The 21,796-nt window shown below is 36.5% G+C and overlaps 1 protein-coding gene across 1 annotated transcript; it reads left to right on the top strand.

The window, feature by feature from the left end:
• Positions 1–5,126: 5,126 nt before the first annotated feature.
• On the top strand, positions 5,127–10,555 carry LOC105155795 (YCF49-like protein). Its single transcript, XM_011071754.3, has 5 exons — positions 5,127–5,660; positions 5,848–5,926; positions 6,384–6,452; positions 9,911–10,069; positions 10,150–10,555. The coding sequence occupies exons 1-4, from the start codon at positions 5,341–5,343 to the stop codon at positions 10,016–10,018; spliced, it is 576 nt and encodes a 191-aa protein (XP_011070056.1). The 5' UTR covers positions 5,127–5,340; the 3' UTR covers positions 10,019–10,069; positions 10,150–10,555.
• Positions 10,556–21,796: the final 11,241 nt, after the last annotated feature.

Genomic DNA, 21,796 nt, shown 5'->3' with positions numbered 1-21,796 from the left:
GAATTAGTAACCACCCTCCGCGCCTATTTGCAAAGAAGCAACTCAACTAAATCCTAATGCCAGAAGAAAGATGCCGACATGCTCTCAAGTTCGCGGAGAATCAAATTTGAAATTTTGAAACAACTCATGGCATATGAGGCAATCGGTTGAATCGCCGACTCAATCAGAACCTCTCTCCTTTCCTAAGAAAGTTTCTTAGCTTTCCAGCTATGCAACTTCTGTCGGACCCTACTCTTTAGCCCATCAAACAACTCACCTTTTGACCGACCAGCTATTATGGGAAGCCCCAAATACTTCTCATGTTTAGCTACCATACGGATCCCAAGGACAAAAGTCTATCGTCCCACAACGGCCTTGACACGTTCTTATCGAAAACGACTGATTTCTGTTAATTAATTAGCAACCCCAAGCCCTTGGCAAAACGTCCCAATAACTCCCAAATTGCCTCAATCTCGTCAGTATTGAGGGTGCAAAAAATTAGAGTTTCGTCGAAAATGAGTAGATATGATAATCGAGGGTCGTGTCTATTGATCAAGACTCCACAAATCCGCCTCATTGTTCCTCCTGCCGAATCATGCCACTGAGTACCTCTGCACAGAACAGAAACAAGTAGGGGGAAAGAGGATCCCCCTGACGGAAGACCCTTTTCAGCTTACAGCCCCACTGCGAGTACCGTTAAGGAAAAACGAGTAGGAAATTGAAAAAACACATAACATAATAAGGGACACCACTCTAGAGTGAAAACCTAATCGAAGAAGAACTCGTTCAAGGAAACTCCATTCCACACTTCGTAGGCTTTGCTGATATCAAGGTTAATAGAGGCATGGCCTGTCCGCTTCCAATACTTATGGGCAAGGTAGTGGTTAAGTTCATGGACTAAAAGAACATTATCAATGATAAAGCGACCAAGTATGAAGGCTGATTGAGTGGCTAAAACTACACCATCATGGAAGGGCTTCAGCCGGTTAGCAATGGCTTTAGATGTTGTTTTATAGACAATGTTGGATAGGCTAATTGGCCTAAAGTCAGTGATGGTATCCGGGTGGGCACATGTGGGAATAAGAATGCTATTGTAACATTCAGATAGGGATAAAGAATCCTGTCATTAAAGATATGCAAAACACACTAGATGTATCGGACCCTACTATATGCCAAAACTTTTGAAAGAAAATAGGAGACATACCGTCAGGACCCAAAGACTTAAGGGGATGCATTTTATCCACAGCCTATTTGACCTCGTCCAGAGAGTAAGGGTGGTTGAGCTCGTTGTTCATGTCTTCACTAATCGATGGCTCCACCCCTGCAAGACAACTATCTACCAAATCGGATCTGAATGCCTGGAGCTAAAGATATAGCCGAAGTAAACCTCCACTAGCCCTTGGATAACTGTTAATGACGTGTAACTACGACCCTCCTCATCCTTCAGAGCTTTGAAAAAATTCCGACGAAACCGCTCAGTGGCCTGGGCATGAAAAAAAGTTGTGTTACGGTTCCCTTCCTGAAGCCAAAGCGCATCCTCTCGTTGTTTACACAAAATTTCTTCTTTTGGTAATATATCCTTTAATTCCTCTTGTAGCTTCCTAGCCCGTGCCTTAGAAGAATCAATCACCACACCTTCCTTAAGTTTGCGGAGGGCAAAGTTGAGATTTGCCTCATTATATTCCTGAAGGACATGTGATTCCAATCCGTCAACTCAGCACCACGCTCAGCTACTTTATCTCAAAGGATCGACCCTGCACCATCTCCCGAGCCACACCCCCAACTCTGCGCAACCACCTCATATACCTCCTCTAAACGAAGCCAAGCCGCCTGAAAACGAAAAATGGACTGACGGCGTTAGGTCTCACCTCCAGATGACACATCCAGGTCCATCATTAGCACTACATGATCCAAGTAAGGTTCGTCTACATGGGAAACCAGGGCATTCAGAAAAAGTAACGACCACTGCCTATCACCACAAGATCTATCCAGTCTCTCCCGAACCCTGAAAGGGTGCACTTGATTATTACACCATGTGCAACGAGATCCCTCGAAAAATCCAAGTCACTCAACCCACACTCATCCAAGCAACTATGAAAGTCCTGCATCTACCACAATGCCCTACTGCGGGCTCCCTGCTTTTCATGAAGATCCAGAATCTCATTAAAATCCTTTATACAGAGCCATGGATGGCCCACTATAGTCTTATGAAACCGGAGCAAACGCTAGGAATCCTTTCGTTCAGATGCTTTTGGATGTCCATTAAAGCCTACTCAGTCTATCTTTTGACTGATTTTAACGCCCTCCTGTATCTTTTTTTTCTCTCAACTTTCTTATTCCAGTTGATGCTCATCTTTCTGGTATGTCCAATCTCAAAAGGCGAGATCTGACCCTACTCGCTGTGTACTTGACTCCAATACGTAAATATAAAACTCGGGTAGGGGTCCCTCCGCTGATAAGGCGGCTTCTAGAGCACGTGGTTCTATCATACTACTTGTCTAAGGAACCAACAATTGTTGGAGGATGGCTACGTTAGGGACCTGATCGTGGACCACCCTTTTAGCGTTCTTTCTCGTTATTATGCCTGTGATCATTCCTCATCTTATCTGGCATCGGTTGTTGCCTACCGTTGATTTAATAGTGGCAGCATAGTCATGAATTACACGAAAGTAGCCCCGAGTGGATGGATCGGGCAGCCGTGCTGGACTTCGGGATGGAGCACAAAAAGCGCCAATGCTCGGGAAAACCCTCACCTGTGATGGTGGCGTTAATGTGATGATCTGAGAAGGTTTGGACCCACACATCAACATCTTTCCTCCAAAGCAGGATGAGACCCCCACCCCTCCCTTTAGAGTTGATTTCCACACTGAAATAGTTCAATTGTTGCTTGATCAAATCATATCTCCTAGCTTTTAACTTGGTCTCGGAGATGAAAACAAAGCTGGGGTAATGGAGCCACACCAACTTCCTGAGAGCACGAACTGTCCAAGGGACCTCAGCCCCTGACAGTTCCACGCTGTGACCTTCATGGTTGTTGGTGGGGTTGTCAATATAGAATCTGAATCATCATCCACCAGGTGCAAATGCCTTTTGCTCAGACTAGGCCAACCGATCGCCCACTTGATGAGGTTAGAACCCCGAGTCCGCTTCCTGGACATGAGACTTGAGTCTCGAGACCCCGCCTTGCGGCCCCATCGACCCGATCCTCTACGCAACCTAATTCTTATCCCGGGGAACATGAGCGAAACATTAACCAGCCCACCCCATGCGCTCTCCCATATCTGTTTGGCCAACCCCTGCCGTATCCTGAGGGGACATGAGGGTCGAAGGGACAAATTCCTCAAAACATCTCATTCTCAACCATTGCTGAATCCGTCCCCTCCTCCTGTCTATTAATCGCCGGTTCAGGGAGGTCTAAGGCCATCAACTTCTCCTAACACCACCTGAGATCATCGCCCCTCCACTACAGCACCCTCCTCCAGATCGAGCAGCCTGCCCGGACTGTGGCTAACCTTTACCCTTGTGCACCGGGTCCCCTGACTGTCCAAGTCCCCATAAAGCTATACTGGTGTGAACTCCTCGAACACTACCGCACCCCTCTTACTCCCCTGTGGAAGCTCTGACACCCAAATACTGCCCTGGACCGTAGCGGAGTTGTGCGTCATACGCCGAACCCTTACCGAAATCGTTGCCCGCAAACATGGCCCATAAAGACGATTAGCCCCTATATCAACGAAGTCGTCTACAAACTGTAGCTCGCAATATTTCGCGATATGGCCAAAACAACTGTAGAGGTAGAAAAAATTCGAGAGCCGCTCATAAGAGAAATGCACCAATAGTTCCCCCACTCCCCCACTAACCGATTTTGAGAACCCATTTAACGGCAGGTTCACATCAAGGCTAACCCTAATACGCAACATGGATCACCAAGAACAACCCTCCTCGTCCCGAAAATGACCTAGGCGGTTCCCAATCAAAGTTGCGATCTCCAAATTGAGCATACTAAGTGGAAGGTCATGAACATGAACGAAGAAGTCATACCAATTCAAATCGACATTCATCGGATTCTCATCCTCCCTCAACCATTAAGAACCAATATGTTCTTCTCAAAACTCTAAGGACACCCCTCAAACGCCCGATTCTGGTTAATAATGTGATTAAATTTCAATAGGAATCAACTGCCATTCAACTGGTTGATGTCCATACCTTTGACAGGATTAAGCATGCCTCTAATCAAAGTGCTCAGGGCATCAAATTTGAGTGCCCTATTTGAGAACTGGCCAACCAAACAGAGTTGGTGCTTCGCCGACCCCGCCTGCCAAAAGCCGTCAGAATGACCATGCCATGTTCCTCATCATCAGCCAATGTGAGGGCACTATGCAGCCGTCAAGCCTCCAACTCCATACAACCCAGAAAGTAAAAACGAATGTGATAGCAAATTGTCTCAGCACACGACGAAGCCAAACAGATATGAACCCTAAGACAGCTGCACGCTCGCACTCCCTAACCAACGACAAAAGCCTCCTTCTCAACCATAATACAAATAGGAAAAGCAAAAGAAATCTAAACGCTCATGGAAGGAACGACAGGTTGATGAAAGAGAAGAATTCAGAAACGACACCCTTCAAATACAACAATTCAAACAAGAAAAAGCAAAACAAATCAAAATGCACAAGGAATGAAACAACAAATTGATGATAGAGCAGAAGTCAGAAACAACAGTAGACAGAAAAGAGAATGAAATTGGGTGACCAAGTTGTCTCCAAAAGCTATTTGATCAGCACCGCCTTTGACGGCATGGAAGGCACACAAACCTCACTTGACGACGCTGATGAAACGGAGAAGAACGTCGGCAGAACAAGGAAAAATTAGATACCAAAATTAGAGGAACTCTCATTCGAGATACGTAAAACCTCGTTCGAGGGAACTTGCAAATCCTTTGACAAATATAATTATTTATTTGTTTTAAATGATCAACATTATTTTTTAAGCATCAATATAATATCATATTTATTCTACACTTTTTACTTCACTTATGTTAATCTACATATAATTATATATTATCTGATTATACACAAGTATCGGGTGGAACGATGGCTAATATAAAAAGCTCTCGAAAAGACGTGATAAAAATTTGACCATTGGAAGAATTTGTTGGTAAGTTTTCCCTACTGTTCTAACGATTCACGTGAAATCTAAGTACCTGAGCTCCTGTAGAGGATGGCAATTACTTTCCACAAAAATTGTCGATAAAAATCACACCTTCCATTCACCGATAGCTCTTCCTTCAATCTACCAAACATCTCCTCTTAGCTGAACAAGAAACTTTCTTCGGTGAACTCTTCAAGAACTTCCTCAATCATGGGAATTTTAAGCTCTCTCTGTTTCCCACCGTCGATTTTTCTGCAGAAACCCGGACAAGACCACCTCTTTACCACTACGTCCTCCTCCAAACTTCACATTTCTGCTGCCAAAAGAAGTGAACGTACAGTTGAAGGACCCGTTTTGACCCGTTTTCGAGAGAGCTCGAATGCCATGACCATTTTGATGGGAGCTGCTGGAATTGCCTTAATCTCTCTTGCAGGGCCCGCCCATGCTGCAGAGTCTCCAGTTTTCAGTGAACCCTCCAATGCTCTATCCCTTCCCACCTGGGCTATTCATATTTCCAGTGTTTCTGAATGGTAAATCATGTGCCTGGCTTTAAAGATTCAATTTTGTCATGATGATGATCTCTTAGGTGGCATGAAATTGGCCAAATGTTAATTTGGGTTTTAATAAAAATGGATTAAAGAGACTCTGAGTTGTGTCTGATTCTTCCCCCTTTCTCTTTTGGTTATACGACTTATGGGATTTCGTTTTGCTTAAAAGGGTTACTGCAATGGCATTGGTGTGGCAATACGGGGAGAAATCTGGTTATGAATCTTGGAAGGGTCTATCTTGGGGAATGGTAAATTATGTGCTTCTTTTTCTTGTTCAATTTTGTTCCAGACGTGTAGAAGTAAGCTGTTTAATGTGTTGTCTAAATGCGCAGGCACGCTTGGACTTGAATGCATAGTTCACTTGTATGTTTGATTCTGAAGCATTTCCGGTTGTTATTAAAACCGCTGGTGGCAAAATGTCTATGTGATTTTCATATTTTCGTAACAATATCACGAGTTAGGATAGCATTTCAAGTTTATGGATTATTCTCTAGAGTGGGTATAATTATGTTTCTTCCTTGCTTTTCTGAGGATGGAGATAATGCTGTACCGTTTCAAGCAAACAAGTAGTACTCTGCTATTGTCCTCCAGGAAAAGAAATTAGTTCTATTCAAATGACATTACTTCCTGACGTTATAACTTAGGGTGAAAACTTTTCTGAAATTTTCTCTGTAGATTATAACTTGATGTGCTACTATTTTGTAGGTACCCCTGCTTGGAGGAGCACTTTGTGCCTGTACCTGGCATTTCTTTTACAATTCAGAGTCCCTTGAGGTAAAATTTTCTTTTTGGTCGTAGGAGTTTCCGCTAGCTTTTTATAAAATTATCCTTGTATTGGTTTGACTATATGATGATTGATGAGACTGCTGAGTAAGGGTATGTGCAAGCTATCATTTTTGTGCACATCATCAGGTGATGTTCTGCATGCTTCAGTGGATTTGGTGTCACTGAAAAAAGAGAACAATTAAAAGTGACTAGGAATGAAGAACGGGAGGCAAAGGATCAGCTTGGTGATTCTTAGCAAATTAGTTACAAACAGTCATTAAGATGAGTCATTTTGTATCTGAACTTTAACAATATTTTATCTTATGAAATCAAAAGAAAGGAGGTGAAAAGAGAAAATGCTGCAGACCATCTCTCATGTCTGTTATTCTTATCTGGGCGTTTAAGAAGTAATTCCAGAGGTTTATAATGTGAAACAGAACATATTTTGTTATTGAAATTGTTGGTGTCCGGTGCAGGATTTCCCTGTAGCAAATCAAAGGTCTGATATGATAAGGCGATTTGTTAGCTCACGTCTTTGGCTGCATAGTGGGGACAGTAGGTTCTCCAAAGCTTGATACATGAACATTTATAGGAAGAAGAAACTTAACATCCAATTTGCTCATGTGTAAAAGCTATGAAGCTGCAATTCCAGTGAGCACTTCCCATGGCACAAGATATCTGAGATGTAACGGCATGTTTGGTAACTAGAAAGACCTTGTAAGCATAAATCATGTCTAAGTTTTTCCTGTTGCAAGATTTAATGTCAGCTGGTAATTCTGATGTCCGTATTAAAACTGACTTCCCTTGAGTGGCAGCATCCTAGGGCAATTGATCATCAAAAGACTAACTGGAAGAATGGGGTAAAGAAATAGTAGCTCACCCATGCTAGCTGCCACTATTGTTGAAGTGGAACTAGATGGCTGCATGGTTACTTTAAAATCGATGTTATGTTTTCAATCCAAACAAATGGTACCTTATGTTTCAGGGAGCAACAAAAACATACAATAGACATTCCCAAGATGTGACCTTCCAGAGAAAGGCTCTTGAACCGTTTTACCCCTGGTTCAGGTTTTCTAAGATCAATTGCATGCTTAATTGCTTATGAAGGAGAGTCAGGAGCTTTCTGGCAATGGTGCCATGCACATTTGAGGGAGTTTATCATGAGATAATAATGACTGCAGGCTCAAACAACCTGCTTAAATATTCATCACAAGAAAAGGAGGAAAAAAAAAAAAAAAAAAAGAACCTTGATGAAATTGTCAGTCTCCTTCCCTGATTTTACAATGAGATGGAATATAATGACATAAGAGAAGCCCCAAAAGGGAGTTCAGAAAACCATGAGTTTAGTATCTTTGTCATCCACTAGTATTTGATTAGCACTTGAATAATCCATAAACTATGTCATTGTATTTGAGGTACCATTGACATAGGTGTCTATTGCACAAAGGATAGTCATCCTGGGGACATGCTGTTGAAGTAAACGGAGTTTATTATTTGACTGTTCTTCATTTGGAACTGATACAACATATGCCTTTCATGCATTGATTGTACTTGCTTCCACAACCTTTTCGATGTCTTCTTTTGAGACTGACTTTTAATTCAGGATGATAAACTTGAAGTGGTTCTTTGCTGTTCCAGTTTTCATGCAACTTGTCACTGAGATTGTACACAGTCTAGGTAAGAAGACATGTATACTCTTGGAGTTGGGCCCTGGTGGCTTCTTGTCTCTTAAGAAGTAAATCCTTCTTGAGGTGGATATGAGCTCCTCACTATATAAGACAGAAGGTTTGTTCCGTGCTTGCCCCTTGGATCAATTTTGCATTCACTTAGGGATTGGTATTTTATTACCTCATGTGTCAACTCCAGTTGTGGATCTTCCAGTTGATGCTATGAAGCATTACAATCTGTAGATTACCTCTCTACCTTGGAACAACATGCCAAATGAAACTTTTCTTTTGAGACCTTTACAGCATCCACATAATACCCTTCTCAACATCTTGCTAGACTGGAATATGAGTAGTGAGCAGCTTTTATTGCTTCCCCTTCAGTCGCATCCTATAATCCTTGCAGAAGATGCAGTGAACTGAGTTTATGATAAGGAAACAGGTGTAGCAGCAAAGATTTTTAAACGCTTGAAAATTTTCAAAGAACTTCCAGTGAATTTTGACATACCCAAGCATCTGTATTCATTCCAGATATAATCAGGAAGAACCCATTGTTAGAAAATCTGGATTAGTTTCAAGTTCAGAAAGGCATGGATTTTTATGAATGCTTCTGAACAGAAATGCATCATAGTTTAGTTCGACAAGTAATTGCAAAGTGGGCAGATTGTGATGGTAATGAAGTCATGGGTTTTACTTGGACACTTGAGGGTTGAGGAGGTTTTGCATATCTCTACTGGTTTTTGTTAGGACATCTTATAGGTGTGCTCTTTCTTAATGGTTTCAAGAATAGCAGTGGTAGCAGCAAATCATGCTGGTTCAAAGGAGTTGGTCAAAATGTCCCAACTTAATAAACGTTTTCCTTTGTGTATTTAAAAGCTTCCTGAATTAATAAAACATTATCCTTGCGTATTTAAACATTTTCTGTGTATGTATACATTTCTCGTCCCAACTTAGCCATATTAGTCCAGCTTTTTCCATGAGCATCTACTAGCAGTTCATGTGACAGAAAAATGAAGCATTTCATGTAAAATTTCTAGGAGTATACTTTTACTTGAACTGACTCAGTCCTCCTCATTGTTATGAGAAGAATCACTTTATAGTGTTGATTCACTTCTTGAATGTATTTGACTTCATTACGTACCACGCAATAATCACTTGTGCAATCCGCACAAGAAAAATGGTGAAAAATCTGAATTCTGCTTTGTTTATTTCATGATTACTAATTATCATGAAATGCTACTAATCTTAGCATGTGTAGCTCAAGTCTTTTTATTGGGTGAAGATCAACCTTCTAGTATCTTTACCATAGTTCTTGTCAAAAATTCTTTTTAAGAAGTCAAAAACAATTAGTAAACTGTCCACTGGACATAGTAACACTCGGGATGGTGACCTGTGCTAGAGCTACCTATATACTTCTGAATCAAAATGGATAAACACTAAGCTAGAAGTTCTTTAAATATAGTAGGTGATACTGATAATATAAGGTTTCCCAGTTTCCTTAAGAAGCAGAAGTTAAAGCTTCTACGATGCCAGTGCTGAATTCTGGGATTCTTTTGTCCGGAGACAAGTAGTCTAGAGAGGATGATAAAAATATTGAATGATGGTACACATATCTTGGCCATTAAAATCGTGTCTTAGTTGCTTAAGCTTAATCCAGCCAACTGCACATTATAAAGAGGTATAAATTGTATTGTGCTACAACTTGATCTATATTTTCATCCAGTTCTTTGAGAAATATCTTGCTATATAAGAACACAACGCACACATGGAATTCTTTAAATCATTTAACTGTGGAACAATTAGGTCTTGGTGGCTCTACAAGCCGCATTGACAGTGATTGGAAATGCAACAATGTGTTTTGCCGCCTACCGTATCTACACATCATCACAGGAACAGTCCAAGAACTTCTAAATTCTATATTTCGGAAGAAAAGGCACTTCTCGTTGCCTCGGAGTCTCGAGGGTAATTACTTTCTTTCACTTATCTAGCTCATTTTCGGATTGACCGAATCTAATTCATGATGTTTCTTTTGTTCATGCAAGGTGAAAGAAAGTCTGGTACCGGCTGGAATAGTTTCAGAAATCATGTTTTTCTATCCCGTTATTCAAGGAGCAGACACAATAATTTCCCATCCGGGCTGGTTTCTCATCAAGAAGTGATTGTCAGCTTCCCTAGTTTAAATGCCAGAAAGATTAAGCTGTGTGAGCACACAAAAAGCGTTCCGACTCTATGATGACTGGTGAGTTAGTCAATCAAATGGCTTGACTTTGCCTCTCAAGTTAACTATAATGTTTTAAAAACGGCAGAGATTATTTCAGACTTTACGACTCTCGTTCTTGGTTATCATGACCAGTTTGGACACCCTTGTTATTCTTCTGTATTACTGTACTTATCCTCTTTGTAAGTCAATAATGTTTATTATTATTGCAGGACAAAAGTTGCACTTTATGATTCTCCGTTTGAAAAACATTCTTGATGTTTGTTTTCCGACTGGTCCGAAACTTGCCACTTTTCCAGAATAAGTTGCACATTATGCTCCCTAAATCTTATTGATTATGATGATAGACCTTTTGACTAAACACTAGGAATTATTGAAGACACGGAAAATACAAGTTTTGCAAGGATGAAAAGGTGGAACATTAAAGGATAGGGAATAGAATTTTCTGGACTAAAAGAAACTATAGATTGCTGCTGCTGCTTGGTCCACAACAATGATATGTTACACCTGTATTGTCTTCTTGCTTTCAGATGAGAATTTGTACTCCTATCTTTAAGTTTCTTCTAAAATTTCAACTTCATCGATCGATCGGTATTAGTGAAAATACAAGTTTTCTTTCAATCGTGTAATATTTGTTATAGTGCCAAAAAGATTGGTGGTAAATAACCCTTAAGCTGACCAAAAAGATGTTGATTAGTGGAGTGTGGATTTTGCCTCAACATTATATCCACGCTCACCGCCCGGCTATCCAACTATCTTTTTCGTCAAGAGTAAAACTACAATTAATACTCATACAGGTCCTCCAGTATAAATAGTTCATCGAGTGACTTTATTGTTATTCACACGAGTAGCAACCGACGTAAGAGAGAGTTTCTAAGCAGACACAACTATCCTTTTTTTGTCGAGGGTAAAATTGTAATCTCACAATAGTTTAACAGTATAATTGGTAGATGAGTGGATTTTTATTGGTCATTCACACGAATAGAAATCTACTTTGAAGAACCAACGTCAAGGAGTTTCTAAACCACGTATTTGCCTTATAATTACATTCTTTTAGTATTTTGTGCGAAAGTTAGTGATCAAATTAGACTCTGATGTTAAATTAATATATTTCTAATATGTACACTTATAAAGAAATATGTTTTTACTTTAATTTCTATTTTAAAAATTTAAAATAAAAAAAGCCAGGCTGATAATTTTTGCGTACAGTACGAGAAGTATACGTTATGAACGCACACATCTCATCGGTCTGTCTCAATCAAGGAACAGTTTTCATGTCTAATACATAGGCGAACACTGACGTGAAAAGAGTGCAGTAAGTCACAAGAGAAGTTGCTGGTGAATACATACAGTGATGGGCAGTACTCCTTTGTTTTTCACCTGTACTTTCGGCTCCATTATACTTGAGTGAAAATCAGACAACCTAATTCCCAGAATTTTCACCTTCTTGTGCATTGCTATTTAAAGCCCAGTTGAGGTACGTGTCGAAATCCATTACAACAAATGACATAGCTAACTCTTTGTAACTTTAATGTTTGTTGCTACTATACTCGTTAAAAGGTACGAATGTGGTACGTTTGTATAAGTTCAATCGAGTAATTTATGAAACAATCACCACCGTAAGAGAAGGGTTTTAATCTGAATGGCATTTGGATAGGGGCTGAGTTACGTAGTCGTCTTTCCGATAGGGCTAGAGAGCATGCATGGTCATGTCTGAGGAGATTAACACAGACGTCGGCCTCTCCTACCGTTTTATTGGTGACATAAAACTTCACCAGTCTTGTTTTTGGATCTATAGATTTGGATTTATTAAAAATTTCAAATTATTCAATTCTCGCTTTGAGCTATATTTAGTGCCATGATAGTAGATTTGGAATTCACTTATAATGAGTTATTTAAAATAATTTTATTTTAATTTTTCACTTAAATTCAAATTCGTCCATCCAAATAGAACCTATCCATAAAGGATACACCATGGTGGGGACTGTCGATGATGGCAGTTCATTTGGGTGGAGGGGAGTCAACGGCGGTGGTGCATAAATTACATTTTGGTCACAAGTAAACTTGTTTTCAATTTTGGTCCTACACTCAGCCCAATTCCCACATTGAGTCCTATATGTGGTTTTTTCTTTTCAATTTGAGGACCATTGAGGAATTTCCGTCCAATTGATAACGGCAGTTGCTCTCTCCATCAGGCTGTTAGTCATGTGATCTGCACGTGTGAGAAATGTAAATGTGCGAATTGGCCTTAGTGTGGGGCCAAAATTGGAAATGGGTCCACTTATGGGACCAAAATTGGAAATGGGTCCACTTATGGGATCAAAAATATAATTTATCCTTATTTTGATTGTATTATCTAACGGAGAGAGCAGTTGCCGTTATCAATTGGACAGAAATCCCTCAATGGTCCTGAAATTGAAAAAAAAAAAAAACCACATATGGAACTCAATGTACGGATTAACCTGAGTGTGAGACCAAAATTTGAAACAGATCCATTTATGAGACCAAAAATGTAATTTATCCAATAGATATTATGTTGAATTATAGTGACAGCCATCTTAAGCAAATATTGTTCTAGACAAGACAATACATATCTAAATATAATGTGAACCGATAAATCATACACATATATATAAGAGGTTATGTCCGAATTTTACTTTATAACATCATCATACTTTATCTCGTAATTCAAAATCCACTTGAATCCTATTCAAATTGTTAATTTGATGATCGTGGATTTACGTAGCAGCCTAAAATTATTCATGCAGTCATGTTGGCAGGCAGACAAAACACGAAAGAACTTCGAGCCAACAGCCTTGGACTTTCGAAAAAGTTGATTATCTTTTTGTTGGTTTAGCTGTCTAGAAAACATTCTTAAATACGACCATTTACGGAATAGACTTTAGGTAAAAGGACAACTTTTATTTATCTACTATACACTAATGTTTAAGTTTAAGTTAGATTTTCATTAAGGGATCTGTCGGTATTTCCTTTATCTTAATCATGTAAGAATTCGAACACTAATTGAGAAGGGTAGACAATTCAAAAAAGAAAAACAGGGGATGAAAACTCTTATTTTGAGTCATTATTAAAAGAAATATATATATATATATATATATATATATTTGTTATAGTTAGTTATTACGGTCAAAATTACGAAAATATGGTGAATAGTAATTAGGCTCGACTGTTAACTTTTGTTCAGCAAGCATGATTAAAACATTAATTGAGTTTAAATCATGGTAATATTTATTTTTTTAATATTGCTAAAAGTCATAGCAAATATGTATACTTTGACCATAGTCAAAATAGTCGCAAATGTTGATTATTCTTAGGTTTTTGTGTTCGTTTGTTTAATTGTGATTGATTGTTTAATTTGCTGTTATTTGTATTTTGTAGTAGAAATAGAACTTTGCTACAGGGATAATAAAATTTTTTGTTCAGGAGAGACGAAAAAACTTTTTAAGATAAATAGACAACTTAGGAATTTGAGGAAGCCAAGATTGCTGCTGGAACAAAATTTATTCGGACCAAATTTAGTTGAAATCTAAACGATCACAAAATTGATACATATGATATATTTATTGCTTAATTGATTATGTTTTAAAATTATGTATTAATTATACGATAAATATAATAGATATTATTACGCAATTAATTCAGATCATTTGTCAGATCCAATCTGACCTGGAATTTCTGAAAGATATCCACTAAAGTTTGAAATTGTAGACAAGTAGCAAAAACATGACTGATAGGTTAATGAACTCAACTGCCCAGTTGTCTATAGTGAACATATGCAAATAGAATAGCATAACGACCCTCAGTTGTCCTGGGATGAAGAGACTCTCCCTCCCTCCCTCCCTCCCTCTCTCTCTCTCTCTCTCTCTCTCATAAACACACACATACATGAGTGTATCAACAGAAACATGCCGTAATTAAATTCTCTTACATGATTGAGACAAAAATGTAATAAACGATTCTGCCACACACACACACACACATATATATATATATAATAAATCTGATCGATTTCCTCTCAGTTATTCCATTTCTGACACAACCCAAAACCCACAAAAAGCAGTAAATTACATAAAACAACACACTGAGATATGATCAAGTGTTAGTTCCTGTCATCATTCACATGTTGTTGTTCTTTGCTAAGCATATGTGTATTGAGAATCATGGACACAAACTCACACTTGGAAAATCTCTTCCGGAATTCAGACATCAAAGACAGGTTCTCTTGGTGGAGCAGACAGGCCTTCTTCCTCAACTTCTCGTTCTCTTCTAGAATGCTTATGTTCTCCATGTAGAGCTTCAAGTTCTGCAGTTCCATGTCGGTGCCGGCCTTTTCGACGTCCCGTGGCTTCCTTCTGCTAACAACCAACACATTTTCAGACACTAGGAATATAACGAGAACATTACGAGTAATGCTATATATGTATGGTGTAATAACATACCGATCATACCCTGACAGGCTGAGAACACGAACCCTAATTCGCTTTGGTTTTCTTGGGAAGAAGTGAAGTTTGTGTGCTTGTGTCTGTTCATTGCAACCTATGCACATGTTGAGGTTTGCAAGAAGGGTTTGGTGTTTGAATGCTGTTTTATGGTTGAGGAAGATGAATGGAGAGATCATAGAAATTATGGGATAAGTGTAAGAAGAAAGTAGTTGTCAAGATTGTGTTAAATATGCACCCATGTGGTGGGCTGAGATGTACATAAGTTGGGAGGGGAGAGTTTAATTTCAAGAATTGTAATGATGACATAAGGGGTGTCATGATTGCCAAGAAGATGCAGCTGCAGCCCCATCTATGAGTAATTATGTAGCAAGGAAAATGAAAAAGCCTATGGAGGAGTATCTTCCTTGGCTTCACACTTCAAATTTACCCATCTACAAGAAAGGTAATTTGCTTGTCCACCACATAATTTTAGCAACTTTTTTTTTATCCGAATCAAATTTAGTTGGACTACATCACTAAAATTATACTTTCACTCATATAGGTTTCGGGGTTCAGTAAATTTATTCCTTTATTTTATTGAATATTTAAAATAGTTTCAAAATTAGAAAAATTCGATACGTTTAGTTCTCTACTTGATGGAATTTTCAAAATGATCCCAAAATTGAGAAAATGTGGCACATTTAGTCATCTGCTTTATGGAACTTATAGGGCTAAATGTGTAGAGTTTTTTCAATTTTAGGACCATTTTAAAAATTTCATAAAGTATAGGACTATATATCAATTTTTTCTAAATTTGTGGCCATTTTGAAATTCCTATAACATAGAGGACTAAAAATGTTGAGGCCCTTACTATATCCTACGGGATTAAAAGTGTTAATTTTCCAAAATTCTCACATAGTAAGTGTAACTATATTTACTATATAATTTGTTACTTTTTTTTTCTGAATAGTACATTTATTACATGATAAATGTAATATATTTCTTATGGCATTGGTTGAGATCTGATCATCTATTTTGGCTAAAATGATTTCCAATTTACGAGTTTTTTAAGAAATGAAAGAGGAACCGGGAATCGTCTTTTCGTCCTATATCTTAGGATTAGTACACTTTTTATTTTATTAAGAATAAAATTCTCTTTAGGCATCTCATAAGTTACGAAATTCTCCCTCTTAGTCTTTCATCAGATCATTAGTATTTTACAGTAAAGAAACGTATTAAGCATATAGTCGTTATTCAAAAAATCAAAGAGTTAACGACCATATATTTAAAATATGCCCTTTTCATCAAAATATAATGGAGTGATAAGACAAAAAAATTAGTTAAAATTTTTGTAACTCATAGAATCCCTATAAGAATTTTATAATTAATAAGGTGAAAAAAAATATACTAATTCTAATTAAATAGGAGACAAAAAATACTATTTCGCAATAGATAAAATATAAAAATCCATTTTCTTACTAGGTTCTTTATAGTTTGAATAGGCCCACTTGTGTGAAAAATACATATTGATGAAATAATTCTATTGAAATGGGGGTGAAGTTGTCGATTAATTTTAATATTATTTAACAAAAATAATTGGTACCATATAAAAAATAAATAAATAATTGGTGGGGGCCGGGCAGGGAGATCAATGCACGAATGGTACTAATATTTGGTTAAGTTATCCTCCATATGTGATGCTAGCTGTTAATTATAGTTTGACCATGTCGACGTGACATAATCATTAAATCTTAATTACATTAATTGGTCAATTACTTCAATTAATTAACTTTATAAACCAAAGTTTATTGTCAACTTTTTATGTGCTGGTCTTTTGTCTCCTGCTTTGTTTCTTGTGCCGGAAAAAGTCTAGATATGTCTGTAATGCACGGATATGGATGTCAATGGTACATTATAAAAAAAATATATAATTTTTTGTCATAATTAATTAATAATTATGATAATTATTTTTGTAATACAATATAAATCAATTATGGCTGCTGCGTATCAGTCATTTTGACCGTTGTTTTTGTAATTCTGGCCAAAATATTATGTATACAATTTTTTTGACCACAACTAAAAATCATGATGAATATTAAGTAATCTAGTCAATATTTATATTTGAAAAAAGTATTATTTTAGTTCGCTAAGTATGTCTAATTTTAATTTTAGTCCAATAACTATGTCCATTTTTGTTTAGGTCTAGTAACTGACGAAATTGCTTACTTTTAGTCCGCTACCAGATTTTCGGACAATTTTACTCCTATGAGTGCATATGGACTAAAACTGCCTTTCAAAAGTTGCATAGAGGTAAAATTGTCCGAAAATCTGCCAAAGGACTAAAAGTAAGCAATTTCGTAAGTTATTGGACCTAAACAAACATGGACATAGTTATTGGACTAAAATTAAAATTAGGCATACTTAACAGACTAAAATAATACTTTTCCCTTTATATTTTTCGCATTGATTGTGTTTGATCGTGATTAATAATATTTATTTATTTTATTTTTAGATCATAATTAATTGTATTGTATCGAAAAATTAAGTATTTTATTTGTAGTTCATGGTATGACATAATTTTTTAGGATTTTAAGATGTCATAAATATGATTTGAACTTAACGACTTTATAAATTTTAATAAAATGAGAGAACGAATTTAGATGGCAAATACTATTTGTTAATTAATTTTAGGAATTATTTTCCTAAATTTTGTAACCCTTCAACAGTAGTTACGCGTTTAATAATTTGATTGAAATAATGATATAATTATGATTAATTTAAAAATAAAAACATTTCATCTGCCTGACTTTAAACCTTTAAATGAAGTCATCATTACAAAATAATTCCAGTGAAGTAATTAGTAACTTCAGATATTCTTGTAAATAAACAAATTAAACATTCATATGACACATTCACTACAAAAATTATAATATTTAATCATAATTAATTGACATGATTAATAATAAATAATCGTAACAAATAATTAGTGGTTACGACCATACAAAGATGTTTAGTTGTAGCTTTTATGAGGGTGGCTAAACATTTACCATGGCTAAAAGCCATGTCAAATATTTTTACTATGACTCTCAGCCATGACAAATAATTTTTATGATAAAAAAATTAGTTTTTTGTGTCGATTTTATTTTACCGAAGTTAATAGTAGTCTTCTATGAATTTAATTTAAAATTTCTTGGTAATTATAAATATTTCACATAGCGAGGATAAAATTGTCTGTAATTTGCTAAAATTGTTGAAAAATACACCCACTATGGTTGATCACGTGCACTTTTTTGGCTATTTTAATAAATTTTGACTATACTTTTTATATGTAAAATTTTTAAAATTATAAGATAAAATTATAAAAATAGATGGATAAAATTAACTAAAATTGCTCCCCATACTTAGTGAAATAAAATTACAGTTTTTCCTACATACATAGGTTTAATGCTGGCATTTGTCTGAAACCTTGAAATGCCAAAAATAGGGTAACTGAGGGCTTCTCACTCTCTAACAAAATTAATTTCTGATACGGATGTTTGTGCATTAAAAGCTTAAATATGTCAGCAGTACGTACTACATATATAAATATATATATGTGTGTGTATGATGGCATCCTTATATCGAAGTCGAATCCAAATTTTGTTTTCTACTCTTATCAATAAATTAGTTACTATTCCCACATGAGCTTAAGATGTACTGTCGGACATTGAATTCAGTTTGTGAACCCCTCATTTAATATGCATTAATACTTAATATAAAGTTTAAAAACTTGTCGAAATAAATTTTACAAAAAAGTATTATTTTAGTCCGCTAAGTATGCTTAATTTTAATTTTAATCCGATAACTATGTCCATTTTTGTTTAGGTCCAGTAACTTACGAAATTGCTTACTTTTAGTTCTCTTGCAGATTTTCGGACAATTTTACCCCTATGAGTGTAACTGTCTTTCAAAAGTTGCATAGGGGTAAAATTGTTCGAAAATCTGCCAGAGGACTAAAAGTAAGCAATTTCATAAGTTACTGAATCTAAACAAAAATGGACATAGTTATCGGATTAAAATTAAAATTAAGCATACTTAGCGGACTAAAATAATATTTTTTTCTAAATTTTATCCGATAGAATTTGTAGTCTCCAAATACATATCGGAATAAGATTAGTTTAGGGTAAACTCTACCTGCAAAGATAGAATTTGTGGTTCTCCAAATACATATTGAGATAATAACTCATTTTATAGATAGATTTGAGTACACCTCAATAAAGTATATGGATGCAAATACTCTCTCCAAATATTCTCTGTATACCTCTTTTAGGGTTTTTTTTGTGGAGCATCACCAAAGATTCTACGGATTTGAGGCGTGTAAACGACCGGGTTATTTTGGCAGTAATTTATTAAGACGGGCAAGGCATTTCGGAGGTTTGCGCAACAATTAGAATAAGATTCGATGTGCGTGTGATTGTGAAGATATTTGTGGGATGATCTTGAAGATGCTGGTGTGAGCAATCTTCAAGGCGACGAGAAGACACGTACGTGATTCAATCAAGACAATAACTTGTAGATAGGCTTATCTGAATATGTGGACAGACGTATTTTTGCAATCATATATTCGGTCAATCCATGTTTATATGCTAACATGATTAATTAATTTGTATGCATGTAAATTAATTTTTTTATGCTGGATTATTACTATCCATTATTTTTTAACAGGTACATAAATATAAAACCAAGATTCCAAGCTATTTTTAAATGCAAGAATTGATTTTCTTAAATCGATTACAATCGCATTTTGATCTCAATCACTGACAATTACAATAATTAAAATACAAATTATTAATATTAAATATATATTAAAGTAACAAATATTATTAAAATACAGAAATAACTACAATTAAAGTATAATAATAATTCACACCTTGGGGTGGAATTTGCAACCATGACTATATATAAGTCATGGATTCTCGCTCAGTTTCATCAATTAAAATAAGCCTCATTAACAGAATTGCGTTCAGTATTGTTTGGTTCATAATACAAGTGATATATTTGAATAGAAAGAATTTATTAAATACTTTAGACCGTTATAAATTATTTATTTATGCTGATAATTGATATATTGATTATTACTAGTATTATTAATAGTTCATATTTATGATATAATCTTAATTATTTCACACACACAAAAAAAACAATAATTCTGAAAAAAATGAGTTTATTAAATTGTGGAATGTCAGAAGCTTTAATATTCAACTTTTTATGATATATCAATTATTACATTTGAACAACTAAAAAATAATTAAAGTCTGATATTCCAAGTTCTAGTTCTAATTTAATGCCTCAAAATAAATATATTAAAAATGGGACACATAAAGAGTATATATATTATATATATATTTTTAAAATTTCTACTTAACCTTTGTTTCCCCCATTACTTGTGTCTAATTACTTTATTTTTATTGATTTTTTAAAGTGAAAAAGGAGACCAAAGCTTTTCCCCCATCACCAAACCTTTGTATAATATATGATTATTTTGTAAAAAAAAAATAAATAAATAAATTAAGAGTATGTTAGTTAAACAAAATTTGTGAACTGAAGTGAGTTAGTGTGGAGTCCTAAGTCTCAATAAATAGCAGTATAGATAGGTTGAAGTCAGTATTTGAATTGGTAGGGGTGTCCCATTATTTTCTCCCAGCAATTGAGTACTCCTTTCAGTACTCATCCCTATTAATTCACCTAAGGAAAATGACATTTAGTACTGCATTTCTTCAGGCCATAAGCTACTTTTCTTTGCTGCAATTAATCCTACTTTGCTACCATTTGGGACCCCCCCTCTCTCTCTATATATATATATGTATATATAGATATATATATTTCCTGTGAAATCATTAATTCCTCAAGTACGTTGCAGTTGTGCAATTAAAGGAATTTCAAAAATTTATAGGAGTATAGCAAATGTACTTGTACTTTTCTTTATGTGTGAACTACTTTATACAATAAATATAAGTATAAATATATCTGCACCATTAAATATGATGCGTGTAAAAGTAGGACGGGTCCAACAAGTTCGGATTATATTTTTGGATTTGGGCCAATAAGTATAAGATCCTAAGAAATGGAACTTGCGAAATAACAGGTTAACTCTCCGATGCCCAAGTTAGTACTGGGTTTAAGAAGAAATGATCGTAAAAGATAAAACATGATAAGAGATCGAAATATGATGATCAAATGATGAGAGATAATATGTCGAGTTCACGAGAGAATGCTTTTATGAATGGTAACAACAATGCTCAAAAGTCTGGACAGTGTCCCCCGCTTGAGGGACCAAACCTGTATTTATAAAGGGATGCCCCCATCTAATAGGGGTCTGCATTCCTTCGTTCATTTTTCGAGGGAAAGGATAAGGGAGGTTAGATAAATCATGTTTTGTCTTTATCCACTGCTAGATTCATCCAGAATCACGTATCTTTTGGTTGGGGTAGACCCCTCATCAACAGGGGGTCTCAATCGCCTGGGAGCCTTAGCCGCTCGAGAGTCCTTGTCTTTATGGAGTCCTCCACATTGTGTCTCTAGGGAGGTAGTGGGAAGCTAGCTGCTCACCAAGTGGAGATTGCCAAACATTGGCCTTTGCGCTGATCCTCCTTCTTAGATGATATTTACGAATTGGTTCTAGGGACGCCTTGGACCCTAATCTTCCATCTCGGGCTGGGGGTTTTCCTAGGCTATTGAGGTGTACATTGGGTGGTCTTGAGCCTTATTGTTTTTCTTAGGCTGGGCTTCCTTAAGCTATACACATCATTCAGTCCCATCCACTCTAAGGAGGAGGGGCGTCTGTTGAGTCCTTCTTATAGCAGGACATTCTTCGTATGTGAGGGAGCCATTTTTTCCAAGTGCCCCCCGTCTTTATTTTTCCCGCTTCCTTCTAAAGAATCGGGTTTTGAGCCCTGCAGATGGCTAGGGCTAAACCTAGCTATCATGTCCGCTGCCCTAGGGGGGCATTCGATAACTGCCCCCTTCCAAGCACCTGTCAAGTTGAGTAAT

Source organism: Sesamum indicum, linkage group LG1 (assembly GCF_026168435.1).
Source record: "Sesamum indicum cultivar Baizhima isolate 11 linkage group LG1, ASM2616843v1, whole genome shotgun sequence".
NCBI lineage: Eukaryota > Viridiplantae > Streptophyta > Magnoliopsida > Lamiales > Pedaliaceae > Sesamum > Sesamum indicum.
Note: the sequence above shows the minus strand (reverse complement) of the source record. Positions and strands in the feature narration are given on the sequence as shown.